Source organism: Lottia gigantea, assembly GCF_000327385.1.
Source record: "Lottia gigantea unplaced genomic scaffold LOTGIsca_98, whole genome shotgun sequence".
In the NCBI taxonomy this organism is placed as follows: Eukaryota; Metazoa; Mollusca; class Gastropoda; family Lottiidae; genus Lottia; species Lottia gigantea.
Window position 1 is genome coordinate 192,151 of NW_008711162.1, and position 17,305 is coordinate 209,455.

At 34.3% G+C, this 17,305-nt stretch overlaps 2 protein-coding genes across 2 annotated transcripts; one reads left to right on the forward strand and one right to left on the reverse strand.

The window, feature by feature from the left end:
* Nucleotides 1-728: 728 nt before the first annotated feature.
* On the forward strand, nt 729-3,348 carry LOTGIDRAFT_84942 (hypothetical protein; the record flags this gene model as incomplete). The annotated part of the gene is made up of 6 exons (XM_009069040.1): nt 729-818; nt 1,307-1,395; nt 1,946-2,208; nt 2,403-2,545; nt 2,837-2,891; nt 3,254-3,348. Coding segments are annotated over 6 exons (735 nt in total), but the record flags the coding sequence as incomplete, so codon positions are not given.
* Nucleotides 3,349-6,294: 2,946 nt separating this feature from the next.
* On the reverse strand, nt 6,295-16,432 carry LOTGIDRAFT_237186 (hypothetical protein; the record flags this gene model as incomplete). Its single annotated transcript, XM_009069041.1, has 16 exons — nt 6,295-6,566; nt 6,915-7,004; nt 7,252-7,316; nt 7,619-7,726; nt 8,104-8,170; nt 8,561-8,602; nt 8,823-8,943; nt 9,336-9,412; nt 9,741-9,842; nt 10,167-10,326; nt 10,530-10,566; nt 10,836-10,880; nt 11,173-11,278; nt 12,610-12,690; nt 16,014-16,141; nt 16,401-16,432. 16 exons carry the CDS (start codon nt 16,430-16,432, stop codon nt 6,295-6,297), a joined length of 1,533 nt encoding a protein of 510 aa, XP_009067289.1.
* Nucleotides 16,433-17,305: the final 873 nt, after the last annotated feature.

Consider the following 17,305-nt stretch of genomic DNA (forward strand, 5'->3'; position numbering starts at 1 on the left):
CACTCAATTAACCATATAATTTCAATTTATCTCGAACGAGAGTTAATGTTAAATCGAGTAGATAGGTTGTACATTCTTAAAATATTTGACAAATCCAGATAACATAACAACCAAGTTAAAGGAAGGATTGTTGTAAAACATGTCATTCTTATCATAAACATGACCATGTAACTCAGACAACAGATGGTCCTTTCACGACCAAGTCTCTACCTGATATGAAGATTTCAACAGTATTTGTGCTATTCCTAGTGTTTTATCACTACCAAGGTAAGGGTTAAACTATTATAAACCTAAGGATAAGGCTTAAATTTGAGTTTGGGATCAGCTTAAGGTAATAATAATTTGAAATCTGCCTATATCTCACATGTAAAGAAACTCTCTGAGCTGCTGAAAGTGAAAGAAAGAGAACTGGTAGTATATTCAAAAAAGAGACAAATATTGCCCGAGTCATATATCTTATTGTGACAAATGAAATCTTGCAAAATGGTCTTCTCATGATTTATTGCTAATCCGACAACGCTGGTCCTATCCATTCATTTGACGTGATAGACGGATGGGATAAGGTCAAGTTTAGGTTTGATATCTCATCCGTATGTTGCGTCCGAGGATCGGGTACGACCAGATTTGTCGAACTAACTCCAGCTATGATTTGGGGTGACAGCGGTAAAAACTTATGTGTTCACGATGATGTTCGTTTTTCAAACGAAGTGGATGGCGGTCCAGTCAGGTGTGGTTCACCCGCCATTGAACCAGTTGGTGATGAAGATGCAAGAGTTGTTGGTGGTCGTGCTGCTCATCTCGGTGCTTGGCCTTGGACGGTAAGTAATTGATCTAAGATACCACAAGCTACCATAACAAGGGATCATGTGACAGAGACCCTCAGTGGTAGTTAGTTGGTAGTTGTGCTTCGGTTAGCATTGAAACTATTTTATGCCCTTCGTAAATAGATTGAATAACCTTATCAGATATAAATTGTACAATAAATAGTTTATTTGATACAATAATACATAAATGTAATTTTTTTTAAATAGTATTGCTTTAGTCCACACGTTCTAAAGAGATTACATGGTTTGTTTAGGTTCACTATCTATTGTTAGTTTATATTAAAAGTTTATATTGATACTAATTCGATTTTCCAAAGAACGTTTGGGAATGTAATTAAACTTCTACAGACAACAGATAACACATTGTGAATTCAAGATTCAAATGTCGCAAGAATCTGCAATGTCCTTGAAACATCAGAAAAGGCTAAAAAACGTAATATATGTACATGTATAAATAGTTGTTATAATTGGTATTTCAACAGGTAATGTTATTAGAAGTCAATATGCCGGTATGTGGTGGTGCTATCTTGAATGAAAGAGTTATCATTACAGCGGCTCACTGTTTTGAAGAGTAAGGATCTTTTAGTTCATTTAACGAAATTCTTCTGTCGCATTAGTGCTGCGGACATCAAGAAACGTCTGCTGAAAGATTGTCGCCAAATGAAGTATGCAATTATATGTATCTTGGCCTATTCTTGAAAGAAACATACTGAAAACTTTAGCTAACTTTCCTTGAGATGTGAAAGGTGATGGGTACTAAAATGTTCCCCCAAAATGCAAGAAAATTGAAAAAATAAACAGCTGTGCATGCTTTTCAGTGTCTGACAAGTCTACGTCGCACGTCAGTACGTCAGTAAACACGTCACACCCGTCAGTATACACGTCAGTAAACACGTCAGACATTTCGAAAACATGCAAAACAAATCGTCATTCTTATTTGGATGAGTGGCTGGAAATCAAACCCAGACACAACTCATTCACTCTCTTCGTACACATACCACTACGTTCTTTGGTTCAGCTATTGATTGGGACAACATTTCACTTTCCTTATCCCATTTCTTTTTGGTTTGTGTCTCCTTCAACTGTTTAACACAGACTCTTTACTCTTCCAGTAAATTGAGTCAAGACCCAACTAGATGGACAGTTACTGCTGGTGGAATAAAACAGAACACGTTTGAGTATTCTAAAAGGATGTACCAGATTGAGAGTATCATGATGTATAAAGACTATGATGAGTTTAGTGTGGAAAATGATATAGCTTTGGTGATGTTGAAATCAGAGATCAAATTCTCTAACTATATTCGTCCCATCTGTCTACCGTCTGAAAACGACACGCTAGAAGTCGGAACACCATGCTACCTTGCTGGATACGGAGACACTCATGGTAATAATAATAATGTCGTTTCCTACACAATAGAACAGAGTGCCCGAAAACAGGCAGTTCAAAGTGTTTTCAGTCAGAAAATTTCAAGCACAGCAATAATTTTTCTGGCCATTGTTGAATTATGGCTTTTTTAACCAATTTTGTCAATAATCCATGTGGAAAGTTTTACCAGTTTCATCATATTGCAGGCACAGGTGATAGTGACCGACTGAACCAAGTGAAACTACCAATAATAGCTGAAGATAAATGTTCTCAAGTAGATTGGTATGGAAATTTTTTCAAACCTAATTCGTCATTCTGTGCTGGTTATGCGCAAGGTGGTAAAGATGCTTGTACGGTAGGTTGATATATTAAAATCCTGCTGTACAATCTGATAGAAATACAGATCAAGGCAGCCAAAAACAAAACGAACGTGTTTGTGAGAGATTTTGAACTCTTCTACCAAGAATGACTTAAAAGTTGCTATGAATGCAAACTGCTAAAAAATAAATCTTTTAATGCGATGTAAGGAACACACGTTTTTCCCTTTAGCTCTCTACTAGATCGGTTGCCTGTTATGTGCAGGATTCGCTTCCCTACTTAATCGGACCGTCTTGATTTCTTAATCATTAACTATTATGTGTTTTAGGGAGATAGTGGCTCGCCTCTAGTATGTCGAAGAAATTCAGAATGGCAGGTACATGGTAAGTGGGTAGAATCAAGTCCGATTTGATTATGGTCATAAAATAATGAATTTCTATTTTCTATTTTTTATATTGAGATGAAAACTGGGGCAATGCACCGAAGGGGGCACTCACGTGAATCACTAACCTTACATGTGTTTTGGAGATCATTGTAGGACTGTGCCTAGGTAAGGCACAGAATGCTTGATGTTAAATGTCTTCATTATGAAGGCGTCAGACCTTTTGGACTTACCACATAGCTGCCGGCCTAATAGATACCCAGGGTTCTTTGTTACTGCACTGGGTATAAGTAATCCTATTAGTAAAAGGTCGATTGTGATTATGACGTAATTGCCAGGATTGACTTTATATTTTACTTTCAGGAATATCAAGCTGGGGTTACGGTTGTGCTGAACCCAAATGGCCTGGTATTTATACGCGAGTTAATAAATATTTACCATGGATAAACCATCATCTTAATGTTCGATCTGGTCTTTTGGGAAAATAAAATAACAAGTAGTTGTTCTTTCTAATCTATGAGAACTTTGAATTCAAAAGGTTATATTATATTACGATTATATCCAACACATAAGATGAGATGTTTATAATTATTGTGCTTTCTTAATCTCACTTATTGAAAGCAAAATGGCTCTATATCGAGAGAATGGAGACCGAGATAAATATCTATAAAGCAGTTTGGAGAATCTCGACCCTACCCTTATTCCGACCATGCCTAATGCAAGAATATGTTCCGTCCACTACAGATTCCACACGTAAAGGGACGAAGTAGAGGTATCGCGTCCCACTTTTTTTACCTTACAAAATGGAGAATTTAATATTGTCATTGAAAAAAACCCCAAAAATTAATTCTATAATTTCATTTATTTACACAAGTATTCCTTATAATATACACAAAATTTGATCATGAATTATCTATCACACTAAAATATAAATAATATCACCACTTCATTGTAAAATTAAACGTAACGTAAGTTGTAATTTTCTGCATGTACATTGTGCCATAGAACTGTAATAATATTATACTTCTATGATTGTGCTAAGCGTCAACGGTTCCAGTACAACCACCAATAAGCAAGACATTTAAAAACCAAACTCAGTATTAATTTATGTGAGCAATTAAGAAACATATATTCCACATTCACTTCCACTGCAAGCCCTGCGTTTAGTTATCAAGACGTTACGCAATGGTTTTGTAATGTAAAATATTTTGGATTGTCATCTCAATAAGCTAAAGGTTTTAGGGAAAAGGTTTTGAAGAAGCCTGAAAGCAGGGGTGATCAAGTATAACGATCCAAGATAAAAAAAAAAATGGCCAAAACCATTAGAAGTAAAGATAATAGAGTGAAAATCATAGTATTAAAGCAAGTTATTTAGAATGCTTGACAGTGGTCTGAGATTGAAATCAAAAGCGCAAAATCCATATTTTAGTACATAATTATATCGCTGTAGGTCAATATTTTTGGAAGGAAGTGGAACGTACATGTAATTCCAAAATGGTAGGGTTTATCTCGCTATTAACGAGCGGCAATTATACAATCGGCAATACTTTAACAAAGGAAAACAACAATAAATAAATAAAATATTTCAATAACTTTGTGATGGACTTTTCAAGATACAGGAAAATTTAAAGATTAAATACTGTTCAACTGATAGACAGTCTAATTAGATTTAGACCAAACTTTTTTAATAACTTTTAGCCATTTCAGTTAGGGTCTAACGACAGCCCTCTTGACCGTTTGTCAAATCAACCTTTTGATTAACCCGATGACGTCTGCTTCAACCAATCAAATTTCTACCCTACCCAGCGCTAGTAGTTAGTGACGCGGTGTTTATCGGGTTAGGTCAAAAGGTTAGACCCTAACTGAAGTGGCTATATTAAAAATAAAAGCTAATAAAAAAAACGGAACGAAAGTTTGGTCCATTTGTAATTAGACTGACTAATAAATTTAGGGTTGCAATGAAACTACAAATATCAAGTCTGTAACTTCATTTACCAAAATGGCAGCCTTCATTACATAATACATATGCTTTTAGCATTTCTAATACAAGCCAAAATAACCTCCACTCAAAGCAATACGAAATTCTATGCGATATGCCATTTAGATTATATTGTGTACAATATGCCAGTAAGCTTATGCCTTGATGCCCCTTAAAATTACTGGAGTAAGTATGACATGCGCATTCACACTATAATACTGTCATGGATAATCCAAATAGGCCCTATATAATGGTACAATCATAAATACGGTTAAAATGGTTACAAAAATATATACTTTGGTTACATTCATTTGTATAGTTGTGCAGAAGGAATCAAAAAGTATGATATGTGCTTTCGTTACCGTATACTTATTCTCAAATATGAAAAAAAAATGATAATGGCAGCTGTGTATTGTAAGTTTACAGAAGAAATTATATAGTGGATCGAATATGAACTTCAAGAAAGGGGAAATAACTCTAATGTAATGAAATTTCCCGCCAACAAATCCATTAAATCGGCTGCCTTAACTTTTGAGACCAATATTGATGAGTGTCATGGATATGCGAAGATGAACGATATACACCAATCCCTGATGTTGAAATGAGACCAATTTGCACCAATGAAATATATACGTCTGCTTTACGTTGTAAATATATGTGACCTTTCAGGTACAGTTTTTTTTTCATCATTCGGCAACTCTCGGCAGTTTCCGTTAAGCCGAATCTACCTAGGTAAGGAATGGAACGAATTCTTGTGTCATCTTGGGCGAACCTCTTTATTTTGACATTTCACCACAGGTTTTCGAGCTATTTTCGTTTTCACAAGGATTGCATTCGATTTGTATTCCTCATTGAGCCGGAGTCGGCACCCTTAACTAGTACATGTATCTCATTTTTAGGTTTTCACGTGATTTTTGTTTCCACAAGGATCGCATTCGATATGTAGCCTATTGAACCCGAGTCTCGGGTCGGAACACTAACATCTCATTATCGAGACTCTTTGCAATTAATGATGACCAGAAATCTACCATAAAAAACTGTGATAACGCGATATACAATGGTCCTCCGAGGAACAGCACTAAACGTATCGAAGCCCATCACTGTAACTACATCCATTCTGTTTTGACGTTAAAGGTGTCAAGAGTGCTGGTATTTAGTCTAAGGTTTTTAAATATAACTTTGGAATAAAAGACATGATCAGGATATGTGCGATAAGAACAAACGGATTGATATGAGAAGATCCTGTAGTTCATTCTGGATATCACAAAACATTAAAGAATGTAGTCAATCATTTTGCATAATACAATCACACCATTGGTAATAAATAGTTGTTTTTGTTTTGTTTTTAAATCACAGAAAGATGATGGAATATTGGTGTTGTACAACGGTTTTGTATCTGTCAACAACACCTTATTTGGTTTTCTTGTTATTTGGCATTTCGGATTTTGAACACAAAGCAGCCGCTCAGAATGAAATAGACGGTTGTTACGAGGAATAGAATTATATATCCAAGTCCGATTTCACAATTAACTTTTTCGAACACATCTAAGATGACTCCGCCGATTGGGGTGGCGAGAGTTTGCGGTAAGATAAGGGCTAAATGCCAGACCGCCAAGTCTTTTGCATTGTCCTTTTCATCCGGTAGAACGTCCATGACCAAGGCGAAATCCACACTTGTGAAAGCACCAAATCCTATTCCTGAAAATATCAGAATAATATATCATTATCATAATATTAAGTTAATCTTCTGGACACCTGATACCACTTTCATTATGAAATACTTCATCATATCAGTAGTTTCTGTTAACTATGTCTTGTCTTTTGGAGATTGGGTTTTGCGGGTTTGGATCGCAACTACTAAATGACTCCACAATACATGCCGTTCACCAATTGAGGCGTCAACCAGGATCTCACCAAATACAGGCTTAATTGCCTCTCAAGATGTGCAATGCTAAACGTCTTTTGACGTTGTTGAACAAGTCGCTGGAAATCAATGGTGCACAGGACAGTGCATGAACAGTATGTAAATTCGAGATTTAAACTTACCGAAAACAAATGCCATTATAACAGCTACATAGAAACCAAAATCTCCAGTCATAAAAGTATCAGTAAGAGATGCTATTGCTAATAGAATTGCTAAAAATAAAATAAAGGTTCATATAAAAAATAGCCCGAACTAAATCTGAAGATACAACACAATGACCACCTGCATACAATTTTTATATAAAACAAACTCCTCAACTGACGCAAAGCTTAGGAAGTTCTTTGGCAACAGATTTCAGTTTATCACACATCAAGGCTCAAAACAATTACTTTGAAAGAAAGATTAACTATTCTGCAGATTGTGCGCTTCAAAGGCATTATATATTCATAAAGTACTTACCGCCGGCTGTTACAAAAATTTTCCTCTTTCCCTTTCTATCAGACAGTACGCCAAATATAACGGAACTGTAATATAAATAAAAGGTCTATACTGTTTTCTTCAGGAATGTATCCTGATATGTAATGTGAAATGATCGTAAAGCGTTTACTGTTATAGACAAGAACTAATTACTCTTCGCTGGAGGCAGTATGTTATTGTAAGAGAACACCACTTGAACAGGTTGGTATATCCAATTTCAGTAACTGATTAATGACAGGTCTCTGAGCTGATAAAGATCTGGTTACCAATAGTGGTTTACGTTCGGATCTTTGAAGATGTAAAATCATGTTGATAGACATAATAGGTGACGTTAAGCTTTAAGACGTACCTGAAGGCTGCAGCAAAGAAAAGAGGCAGTAACATGACCGCTACAGATGTAGCTGCTGTCCAACAATTTGGTAACTGAACCATGTCGTCTAACCAATACTCTAAAAACCTATAGAAAAATATAATAATTAAAAACACATTAGAGTGTATTAGGTTACAATTTCAAAGCATATTGACCTATTTTTGCAGTTTTATGAGCAAGTTACCTCCCTTGAAGTACAAAATTTGTACTGTGCCACCTCGATGATAAAGTGGCCGAATGTGTGAAAAGTGGACTGGACATTCATGTTTAAGACAATTGCTAGGGGGGAATGGGGATATATACAGTGGCGGAGCCAGGTTTATGTCTGAGGGGGGGAACTTGCTTTCGGGGCTGCGAGGGGGGGCGGCTGCCCCCTCTGCCCCCCCCCCCCCTTTGGCTCCGCCACTGTATATATAACGACAATTATTGTCTAGGTGACCATGCTTTTTACAGTAACAACTTACCCTGTTATCGTTGAAACACCTTGTTGCATTAAAAACCTAGTAAAGAACACCCATCTAAAATCATGTTCTGAAATAAGAGTTAATAACAAATGATTGAAGGAACAGTACCAGAATTATATTCAATGAGTTAAAGACGTGTTTGAAATGAGTAAGCTAATTGCCAATTTGCCTCGTCGCCATTGTTAAATACAGTGTACTCTGTGATATCCGACACCCGAGAATTCCGACATTCTGCGTAATCCGACATCATTTTCTGGTCCCGATTGATTTCCTTCTTAGGCTAGTTAAAAAAAACTAGAAAAACATTTGAAAATGTACAAACTGAACTGGTCTATCTTTTGAAAAATCATCCAATATCAGGAACTCTTTATGTTCAGCAGATTGCTCTGGTCCACTAATAAGATTACTTTCAGCTGATGTTGTTAGCATGATTTAGCATTAATACAATGTCACCTACCTTTCAATGGCTCCCAGAAACCACAAAATATCAATTTACAATCTAAAATAGAGGAGAGCAAGGTAAATTTGATTGATCTACAAAATTAGAAATCGCATCGGGGAAGTAGTGATGGTATCACTGGCGGTTCTATACACGGTTTTCCTTATAAGTCATTATGTTTGAAATGCCTTTATCAGAACAATGTACTCCTTTCGTTACATGATTCCATCTAAGACGCGGATCAACCTTGATGAAATTCACACAGCAGCCCGAGACTTACCTAAGGGATGGGAATGTATATCTTCTTTGCCTGGTGCTTCTGGTGTTGATATGACAGTAACTGCTACTGATATGATTAACATACCAATAATACAGCCATAGATACCAAGTACACCTATATGCTGTAATACAAGAAGTTGACATCGATAAGAATAGAAGAAAGAGGGGGAGAAGAAGAAGACGCTTCTAAGAAGGAGAAGCTTCCGATGTTGAGAATACAGTTACTACTGCAATGATCGACATATCAATAAAAATAGAAAAAGAAGGAGCGGTGACTCAACCATCTGAACCAATGCAATCAACAGATGGTGATTATGATAGACGAGCTAACCGATCTGGTGTAGTTCTATATTGGGAACTCACTAGATGTCAACTGTGGTTCAAAGATCATAATGTATCTACTACTCAACATTGATACTCATTGGTTGTTCATTAATGGTCAAGTTATTGGTATAACTAAGAAGAAGTGTATTACTTGCTTTGCGAGTCAGAAAATGTTAGGTATAAAACTTACTGAAAAACTTAGGCCAACTGCAGCACCAGAAACGTTGCCTAATAAAATCATAGCTCCCATTACACCAGAACTAAAACCTGGAAAATAGAAGATCGTTGGATGATCAGGATGACTTGCAGATGGAAGCCTCTCCAGACACTACATTAGACTGATTATTAGTAGGATTTCTTTCCAAAATCCAACATTGCCTAATAAAAGCATAGCTCCTATAGACCTGACCAGTCACTATATCATAAGAATTATTAGAAGAATACGTCCTTAAATTCAGAGATCCAATGGTTTCCTGATGTTAATTTACTTACTACTGCATATTGTATAGTTCTATCCATATAGTGATCAAATCACAACGTTTTTTTGCTATAAGACAGTGTTTAAGTAGTCTCGGTTAGATATTTGATTTCTTACCTCGTTGTGAAGGATGTGACTTATCAGCCACTAAGGCATTAAAACATACAGAAATAGTAGATTGTGATAATATAACTAACAAAAAGAACACAATGTATAATGCTGAAATAGAAAAAAAAGAACGTTAAGATTCTTTTGGATTCATCTAGGTGGACATGATGTTTTATTCTGGCGTGGAACCTGCTAGAATGTCTCAAGGACATATTTAGAGAATTAACGTCATGTGACCAAATGACTTCTATGACTATTTATTTGGTTTTGAAGGAGACTCATTCTCTTGCAACGTTAGAAATACCCACGCATTAAGAGACATTTTCATAAAAGGACACTAAAGACAAAGGTAAGTTCATCAGTAGTCAATCGAGAATTCTAAGAACAAAATTACACCCTGAACAAAACGACATGACTTTTTTTGCAGCTACATACCTAAGTTTCCTGATTTATTTAAAAGTTGTGGATTGTTGATGTTGGTTTCAGACACTAATAATACTGAGCCTGGTTTTGGGTTGCCCTTTTCAGGGATAAAACTTGGTGCACTGCCATTATAATAGGCATGACATCTTTCATACACCAGATCACGGTAACACTGGAATAGATATTGAATAATGTCATGTTGAATTCAGAACTGAACAAACAATATGATTTTTTGAACCTGTGTGTTTTTTCTAGAAACATACACTTTCGACACTTGCAGCTATAGATATTTTAGCAAATGCTGCAAAGAAAGCATGAACATACGTAATGCAAGGGTTATTGTATATGGGAAAAGAGAAACAAAGAAATACCAACCTCCGTGTTGTTGACTTGTGCATCACTGGTACTATCACTACAACAGAAATCACAAAGAACAGTAATAAAAAATAGAGAACGCATATAGAGTATAATTGCGAATATAATGCGCATCCTTCATAAAATTCACTGAAACATCCAGTCCCGGTGTCTTGTTTGACTAGAATTCAGAAATTATTGATTCTTTTTTAATACTGATTACATGAAGAAGACATCAGGATTAGAGCACTCGGGTTCAAACATAATCCAGGGGTACAAGTTCAAAGACATTAGATGAGCTCTTGTATATTAAGGAAGTCTACTTACGTGTCAACATGTGGAGCACTAAACGCCATACCAATGAGTCCTAAACTATAATGAAAAAAAAAACAAACGTTAAAAAGATCACCAGATCCATGATCCTATTTTTTTTCTCCATGATCCTATTAAATCCTTAGTATTGTCAACAGCGTTTCAAATGACTTTGCTTACTTCTTTAGGAAGTTATATTGTATACCGGGATCTTTAGTTTATTCCTTATTATCTCTTATAAAAAATACTTCAAAGTTTACTACATTGTCCATAAATTGAACGATACAAGCTACATAAAGCTGAACATTTTCTGCTGCATGTCTGTAATATGATACTACCGGAAGTAACTTACCAACTAAATATAGTACCAATCATCATTACTGGTCTTCTTTTACCCATCTTTAATCTCAACCTATCACTAATCATACCAACTATAGGGCTGACAAAAAACGTCACAGCTGAAAGATCAATGAGTTTGAGTATTATTGACTGTATTATAAGCAGAAGAAAATTGACGAAGTCTATGAATCGCTTAGGTCTATTGGCGTCAAAAGCCCGTTATTTCAAAGAATTTCTTGTCCAAACCAGGATCAAATTTGATAAACATGTCACATCTAAAGGAAAGACGAGCATCAGTAGTGATTTGTAGATTTTTAAAGTAAATATCGTTCTTGGGTAGGGTTATTTTACGCGGAAGCTTTGATTTTGTCATTTTTGATTTGTTACTCTTGTAATTTTAGGGATTCTATGCTACGCTTTACTATTGTTGATTATTGATTTCTTTAAATATCCCTACTGATAGACATCTACTTTGCATTCTTGTTTTACCCACAGTAGGTGCGATCACACGGAACGTAAGTGATCGATATCATCTTGATAACATAACTAAGTTAATGTATATTTTATACAAGAAGATTGATAAATGAAATACAAATTCCAAGCGGGAACAGATGTTCGTGTAATATAGATGTATATATAGCCATACATTGTCCAGGTTGTCAATAACTTCCTAATCTCTGGTCAACGATCTGCCCAAGCTAGCCTGGCGCTTTCTGACCTTATAGGATAGGACGGTCACATAAGACCCTAATTGATCAAAAGATGGATGCGCTAAACGCATCGACGACTGAAAAATCACATATGTGTGAAAAATCGCCGACGGGCTAGATGCCCGGAAATAAGACGTTTCTTCCAATTATATATTTAAAATCCACCCACTTTGCCTCGCATTAACTTGTCGTGCTTCGGCCTTGATCTGACGACCCGAGCCTGCATGTTTGCTCTCACACTGCATTAATGGATAACTGTCTGAATACGCATTACAGACGAGTTGAGCTCAATAGACGATTTGAGCTCAAGAATGTATCAAAGTATGACGTAAAAGGTAGAAAGAGTGGGAGGAGAATAAACACTTAAAAGTATATCAGGAAAATATAGTCGATTATTAGTGTGACTGAACATTTATAGTAACATTTATACGTGAATTATTAATAATGCTGACCATTTACAAGGCGTCAAACTTCTAACCCCCGTAATCCACCTCCTCGAGTCATATTGAGTCACTTTTCATTTATCATCCATTTCGTCTGGTTCGATTTTCAAATAAGTGAATATTATACTAAACAGGACCGAAGACAATGCTAACAGTTACAGCGAACAGAAAAGCTCTATCCATATTAATTCTATCAAAAACAGAGGATCATACAAAACTTAGTTATTATTTCGGTACAATGAAAATGATGTCTTAGGAGTGAATATTTTCATCACACATCAAGATGGTATGACTTACCTGAACCACCAGCAACCAAAGCACCAAAACAACTTCCTTTAGAAGCATCTCCAACCAAGGCCTGAATTTGAGCTGGGATCACTGAAAAATAATAATAACAATATAGCTATAATAGATTGTATCAGAAGAAAAAAACTGTGAAGCAAAAATAAATTGTACCCTTCTGCAAGGAAGTTTGTCATTCAGGTCGGTTCAATCTAAATTTCTCTTTTAAATGCATGACGCTATATAATGAAAAACAGTTTATTTAAGAATTATTTTTCGGGTAAATCAAAATTTTATCTGGAGTTCTATCATAAGACTCTACATAATGCATATTGAGATGAAAGTTTATTTGTTGAAATTTCCATAATAAGCATGACTATCATTAAGCGGTAAGTGAGTGAGCCATATTTCATCATATTTAAATGTGACAAAATTATGTCAAACGAGATAATATTATCTCCTTAGCTTGGAAGTATTCAGAAATACGCTGGCAGTAAATTGCCGCAATAATTTTATATTATACAGGTATTTAGGTGAAGCCCTTGAGTATTTTAAGATTTTAATTGATTGAGGTTGTATTCCATTAAGAATAAGCAAAGTAATCGTGAAAACGTTACAATCCCTCGTGTATAAGCTATCTTCCATTGGCAATCTCCAACAAACCCTTGGCAAACTGTCCGGAACCTTATGTATAATTGCATGTTTATTGGCATGGACTTCAAGTTGGCATCTCCCTCGAGACTAGATCGAATCAATCAATTGTTCAGTTGTTTCCCATCACGATTCTGTTTATCCTCAAGGGGAACATAGTGAACTCTAGCTCTGTGATCAGACAGCTTTTGTTAAATAACTTTACAAACAACACCGTCGAAGGACGGGTAGGCCTAATCTGGAACGTACTGACTCTTATCGGCCTCAAGGATTATAGTCGGTGACTCGAATCTTGAGTAAAATCTCGAGCACATCCACGACAAAATTATTACGTTGTGGACATGATTATTACTATTAATAAGTTTGATAATTGTCGCCATGATTATTATTATTAATAAGTTTGATATTTGTCGCCATGATTATTATTATTAATAAGTTTGATAATTGTCGCCATGATTATTATTATTAATAAGTTTGATATATGTCGCCATGATTATTATCATTAATAAGTTTGATATTTGTCGCCATGATTATTATTATCAATAAGTTTGATATATGTCGCCATGATTATTATTATTAATAAGTTTGATATATGTCGCCATGATTATTATTATCAATAAGTTTGATATTTGTCGCCGATATTTTATCTGTCTGTAATCATATTCATTTAACTTCAGGTGCATGATCCGCACGTGATTATCGCGACATAGTGGAAAACGACTTGAGAAAATGACTGCACTATTAAGAAATCATTAAAAAAATTACATTTGTAAAGGAAACTTTAGGGTGAAAATCTCAGGCAGTACCCCTTTAAATTGTCAGGTTCTCAAAGTAATTTGATTGAAGGAGTTTCAAGTCTTCATCTCACGTCTATGATACAATTTGAAGAGGAAGTAACCATTAATGACCTATGATTGGAATGAACCCTGGATTCGTTCAATACTCTAATGACCCTAGTTAATAGTAATTCCTAGTCATTTCTCTAATTTTAAAAGCCTGTCTGGTTTTATGTAGATTTTGTTTGATGAGTGGTATTCAGAATTAAAGATCGCTTCCAGAAATTGTCTTCAAATAGAACCTTAAATACTTTCAATCGAATTTGGAAACAGAGATTTGAATTAGGATAAACGTTTTATAAGACCGTATTTGAACGTTGAATAGAACTTGTTTATCGAACAGGATACTGAACATTTAAGTAGCACTAAAATAGAACTTGTTAATAAACATTGAAATAGGGATAAAGAATCTCAAAATAGATCGTAGAATAGAATTTGAAATAGGGATAAAGAATCTCAAAATAGAACGTAGAATAGAATTTGAAATAGGGATAAAGAATCTCAAAATAGAACGTAGAATAGTATTTGAAATGGGGATAAAGAATCTCAAAATAGAACGTAGAATAGAATTTGAAATAGGGATAAAGAATCTCAAAATAGAACGTAGAATAGTATTTGAAATAGGGATAAAGAATCTCAAAATAGATCGTAGAATAGAATTTGAAATAGGGATAAAGAATCTCAAAATAGAACGTAGAATAGAATCTAAAAGAGGAATAAAGAACCTTAAAATAGAACGTAGAATAGAATTTGACATAAAGATAAAGAATCTCAAAATAGAACGTAGAATAGAATTTGAAATAGGGATAAAGAATCTTAAAATAGAACGTAGAATAGAATTTGACATAAAGATAAAGAATCTCAAAATAGATAAACAATTAATAGGACAAGGATAAAGAACCTTAAGTAGCACTAAAATAGAACTTGTTAATAAACATTGAAATAGGGATAAAGAATCTCAAAATAAACCGTAGAATAGAATTTGAAATAGGGATAAAGAATCTCAAAATAAACCGTAGAATAGAATTTGAAATAGGGATAAAGAATCTCAAAATAGGTCGTAGAATAGAATTTGAAATAGGGATAAAGAATCTCAAAATAGAACGTAGAATAGTATTTGAAATAGGGATAAAGAATCTCAAAATAGAACGTAGAATAGAATTTGAAATAGGGATAAAGAATCTCAAAATAGAACGTAGAATAGAATTTGAAATAGGGATAAAGAATCTCAAAATAGAACGTAGAATAGAATTTGAAATAGGGATAAAGAATCTCAAAATAGAAAGTAGAATAGAATTTGAAATAGGGATAAAGAATCTCAAAATAGAACGTAGAATAGAATCTAAAATAGGAATAAAGAACCTTAAAATAGAACGTAGAATAGAATTTGACATAAAGATAAAGAATCTCAAAATAGATAAACAATTAATAGGACAGGGATAAAGAACCTTAAAATAGAACTTGCAGATAAACAATTAAAAGAACGGGGATAAAGATCTTTAAAATAGAACTTGCAGATAAACAATTAATAGGACAGGGATAAAGAAATTTAAAATAGAACTTGCAGATAAAGAATTAATAGGACAGGGATAAAGAACTTTAAAATAGGACTTGCAGATAAAGAATTAATAGGACAGGGATAAAGAACTTTAAAATAGGACTTGCAGATAAAGAATTTGGATTGGATTTTATAGGACAGGGATAAAGAACTTTAAAATAGGAGGGAGAAAATAACTTTTAGATAAACATTTGAATAGGACAAAGATAAAGACCTAAACAGGTTATATAGACCTTGATGATAAACATTTTTTTAGAACAGAGATGAATAGAACTGGAAACTGATGAAAATTGATGCTACATGCTGTACAAACATCATTAATTAAGCAGTGTTTTTACACAATTAGCCATCGATAAAAATCTCATTATGCTTACCTTCTACAGATAACAACAATGTCATAAAATTGAGACCAAATGATGCCATGTTTAGTAAAATAACAGAAAATTTACTCAGAACTTCTCGATTATCTTTGGTCTCGGGTTCCAACTCCTTATAAGGAGGTCTGCAAAAAGAAAACAAATGCAAATGTTAATAAAGCTTAATAGAAAACCAAATATTAATTGATTCCAGCTTCTTTTTAACAAAACATACGTATATATATCATGTCTTGAAATATTTCAAACGCAAAAAAAAAGATTTTCGAAGTCAGTTTTCCAACATCTCTAATCATTGGACATAGGTTTTTAAATTTCGGGAATTACAGCTGTAATTTCTATTGATACTAGAAAAACAATCAGATTTTTTTAATCTTTCTGACTTACCTTCCTTCTTCATCTGTATATAATTTCTTCATTTTGGCTTCTTTTCGTTGTCAAATATCAATCTATGACTTGCTCAATATTCAGAATTTTGATTTTTTTCTCAGCATCTGTTAACAAACAGAAAAAAAAATTATAATCTTGAATAAATGCCATAAGTTAATTAATTTTAATTGAGGAGGGATACTTATTCATTAAGAATTTCCTAATCACGTGACATTTGACTGACAGCTAGTGTAGCTTTAGGTTCTAAGTAAGTTATCATTTAGTTTTAAAAAGACAATTGTATAATATGACAATGACGAAGTATTGAATTACGAGTAGCGACTTCTTTTTCTTAAACAGGAAAATGAATTCTAGAAATTTGTCTTGATAAGTGGAATTTTAGCTTTTAATTTGTCAAAATTCACCATATTAATATATTCACCATATTAATAACATCTATGGTGGCCAATCGTTCTCATTAGGAAACAGGACTCTCAATTCCCTGATTAGATGTGAAGCTTAATAATGGTGCCATGCATGTCCGACATTGTCCGTCCGGCCATTCGTCGGTCCGTCCACAATTGCTTGTAAACTCTCCAGAAGTCACAATTATTTACAGATTTTGACAAAACTTTGTGTAATTCTTTATTATTACTGAAGGTTGAACCCCAAAAATAAGAAAAAATATAAAGTATGAGTTATTGCCCTTGTTCTTGAAAAAGCGTAACAAAAATCACGCTAAATTGCAACCAACTTGCGGGCCTGTAATGCTTGCATATAAGGAGGATTTTGTCATAATTATATAAATTTTCTTATTATTTAAAGCCATTGAAGAGACGTTAAGGATCTCTTTTAAAGAAAACTGCTTTTTAAAAATCTGCTAGCTATGAAACGATGATTTTTTATGTTAATAAATTTAAAAA